At 38.9% G+C, this 3,515-nt stretch overlaps 1 protein-coding gene across 1 annotated transcript; it reads right to left on the bottom strand.

The window, feature by feature from the left end:
* On the bottom strand, positions 1-495 carry LOC122092968. Its single transcript, XM_042663256.1, has 2 exons — positions 444-495; positions 1-353 (listed from the first exon to the last, which is right to left on the bottom strand). Exons 1-2 carry the CDS (start codon positions 493-495, stop codon positions 1-3), a joined length of 405 nt encoding a protein of 134 aa, XP_042519190.1.
* Between the last annotated feature and the right edge of the window lie 3,020 nt (positions 496-3,515).

Genomic DNA, 3,515 nt, shown 5'->3' with positions numbered 1-3,515 from the left:
TCAACTCGACCTTTCAGCTTGATACATAAGCTCTACTCCTTTGTCATCCTTCATCTTAACTTTTTTCTCAGCACAGATCACATTATTCCAATGAGCCGACAACCAATCCATTCCCAGAATGACGTCAAAATTCTTCATATTGAATTTGATAAGCTGGATATCTAGTTTCTTTCCATTAATCTCAACTAAACATGGCCCACACACTTCTTTCAACTGTTCCACAGTCCCCGTGGGCGTGCTAACTACTAACTTACATTTTAAGGTCTTAGATGGTACATCAAGCTTCTTAGCAACTCTCTTAGACACAAATGAATGCAAAGCTCTGGAATTGAATAAGACATATACAGGTATACCTGATATAGATAAGGTACCTAGCATTGTATTGCATATAAGTATAACATGTTGCTCATATTTTAATCACAAATCTTTTAATTAAAGTGTACCTGCTACTACTTCAGTACTGGCTTCAGCCTCTTCAGGTGTTAGGGCATACATCCTTCCCTGAGGTTGGTTTTTTTGAATCAATGCAGGTCTATAAATAAGGGGCAGATTTGGCAGTGCCACTGCTGGGTACCGGCAATCATTGGTGAAGTGGCCGTACGAATGACAATTATAGCATCAGTTTGGTAATGTCTGAACTGGAGTGGGAGCTCTCTATACTAATCTTGGTACAGCTAGAAGACGAGGGGGTCTTGAACCCATAGGCACCACACAGGCGACGCTAGATTGGTGGGTTCAACATTCCCAGGCACCCACCAATCAGAACAGAGATTTTACTGTTCTCTCTCGTCCTTCATCCCACCTTGGGGAAACCACTACAGGTCGATTCAACCTTATTTTCCACAAATCCAAGGCTCCAAATCATGATTCCAACCTAGATCTAAGTCGATCCAAAGTATTGAGCATGGATCTTACCTCTTTGCTTAGAACACATCAAAACCCCAAATCTTCTCTTTAACTTAAGAGATCAACAAATGCTTCACAAATTTTGCAAGTCTTTCTCTAAATCCATCATAAACAACACATATGACCTTTATTAAACCTTAGATTCATATTCTCAAGAGATAATAACAAGATCTAAATGATTGCTATCCAAATCGAAGGGTTTCATAAGGGTTTAAGGAATATAACTTTATTCACCTCAAATCGTAGATCTCGAGATGATGATCGTTAATCTGACGCCGAAATCGAAAGATTCAACCTCGGTGACGGACAACAAACATTTTCTCCCCAGTTTCTTCCTTCTTCTTCCCTTCTCTCTCCTTCTTTTCTCTCTCTGCTTTACTTTTCTCATCCACTGTGTAAAACAATAAATGTGGGGAAAGAAAGGTAATAAATGCTATTTATAGTGGGATCAAAATATCTAATGATCAGAGTGGTAGATCACACTGGTGGATCTGATCCATCCATGACCACCCACCAGTCGGCCAATACTTAGCCCAAACATTGGGATTTTTGATTGGGCTCGGCCCCGACACACCTTTTACTCTCTGTAGTCGATTTAACACGCGTACTTAACATAGAATACAACCATGTACCTTTATTGTGCGTACATGGCCTAGTGATACATGCAAGTACACGGCTTGGACACGCGGACTTCACTAGGCACGGACTCTAACCCATCTGGCCAACCTGAGTTCAGAGTCACCCTTGCCACCATGTTCCATAAGGTACCCGGCACGGTTCGCTTGGGTTCTGGTCCTGCAAGACCAAGTCGAACCAACTGAAAAATTATACCGGATTTAGAAAGTAGGGTATCACAGTTACTCCTTGATGTTGTACTAGGAATTGACACTTGTCCCAATTAAGCTTATTTGCAATGGAAAATAACCCATCATAATAGATGTAAACTCATTAATGGTAGCGATGGAAAAAAGCCATCTCAAAATGTCGTGACAATAATATATCCGTCCCAATTGATAAATAATTAGCAACAGAAATATATCTGTTCTAAATGGTTTATTTAGGGATGAAAATTTGGTCCGTCGCTAAAACAGTGTCACAAATGCCCTATTTTCTTGTAGCGATGGGAAAAATTCGTCCCAAAATGTTGTGACAGTAATATATCTATCCCAATTAATAAATAATTAACGATGAAAATATATCTGTCCTAAGTGGTTTATTTAGAGACAAAAATTTGATCCGTTGCTAAAAAAGTGTCACAAATGCCCTATTTTCTTGTAGTGACATAATGATAATCCCCCACTTCTCCCCCAATAATTGATTTCTTGGGGAATTAGTAACCAAGAATACCTACTTTCGACATCTTGTATCCACATCAGTCTTCATCGCTTCCACAATCTTCTCAATGCTTCAATTTTTATTTTTATTTTTATTTTGAAACAACCTTAAATTCTTCTTCCACCATATGTGATGGATCATAGCACATACAAGAAGTTTTACAACCTCATCCAACTTATTATTTTCAGTGGTTGTATATCTTAACCAAGTCATAGGATCTGAAATTTTATTAGGTGGACCACCGTTGTGGGTATATAATGTATAAATTTTTCCCCTAAATGTTTGTAGATGAGGGGCATTAAAAAAACGAGATGGTTGCAACTTTCCATTCCCGCCCAACAAAGAGAGCAATTTTGCCCCACTGGAATGCTTCTTCGAATCAATTGGTCATTTGTCGGAAGAGCATACACTAGGCACCTCCATGTTGTATAGGACTGCCTAGGAATGTTCCCAACAAACCAAATAGAATTACACCATTCCACATTTCTTGATCGTCTTTTAACAATGTCCCATGCAGATTTGGTGGAAAAAACTCCATCTGAAGTGCCTTTCCAAATGACTAAATCATCCATCCATACCTTGCTGCAAAATGGGGATAGTTGCAAGATTTCTCCAAATAATCACAAGGTTAGAAGAAACTGGTGGGCCAGGGTGCTACTTTCCATCCTTTATATAATTATTTTACTGAAGCAAGGCGATCGGATTCACTCACCAAATCTCTTCAACGGAATTCCCAAAGGATTGTCAAGCCACATCCTAACAATGGGGCCATTACCCACAACATGGTGAATATAAGGCTCCGCTGGGTCCTATACTTGAGGACCTTCCTCCAGACCCATGAGCAATTTTTTGGTGTTTTAACAGTCTAGATAGAATCATTTTTTAGGTACCAATCATTTTTTAGGTACCTTGCATTCACCCATTTAACCCATAACCTATATTTCTTGGCAACAATCTACCAGACTAGCTTAATAGTCCCAACTATATTTATATCTTTAATTCTTCTAATTTCCAACCCTCCTTCATTTTTAGGTTTATTACAAGATATGAAATAGACCTTCCATTCAAGAGATGGACCGTTCCAGGGAAAATTTTGAGAAGAAAGACTCCAATTTCCTGATGACTCCTTTTGAAAGTACAAAAATTCTTGACCAATAAATGTAGCATCCCAGAAGGAAAGATGTGAGTAGTTGGATCCGACCCGCAAAAGATAAGAATCAAGCTTTCCATCCTTCTATTCCGCCTCACCAGGTCAAGAATAAATTAGAAATCTG

This window comes from Macadamia integrifolia, chromosome 11, assembly GCF_013358625.1.
Source record: "Macadamia integrifolia cultivar HAES 741 chromosome 11, SCU_Mint_v3, whole genome shotgun sequence".
NCBI lineage: Eukaryota > Viridiplantae > Streptophyta > Magnoliopsida > Proteales > Proteaceae > Macadamia > Macadamia integrifolia.
This window is presented reverse-complemented; position numbering and strand designations above follow the sequence as displayed.

Bases quoted from the DNA above. Each gene is read 5' to 3' on its own strand.
- LOC122092968 (XM_042663256.1), bottom strand. From the start codon at position 495: ATGTATGCCCTAACACCTGAAGAGGCTGAAGCCAGTACTGAAGTAGTA. The intron at 354-443 runs GTACACTTTAAT...TATCTATATCAG, and splicing joins CAGTACTGAAGTAGTAGCAG to GTATACCTGTATATGTCTTA.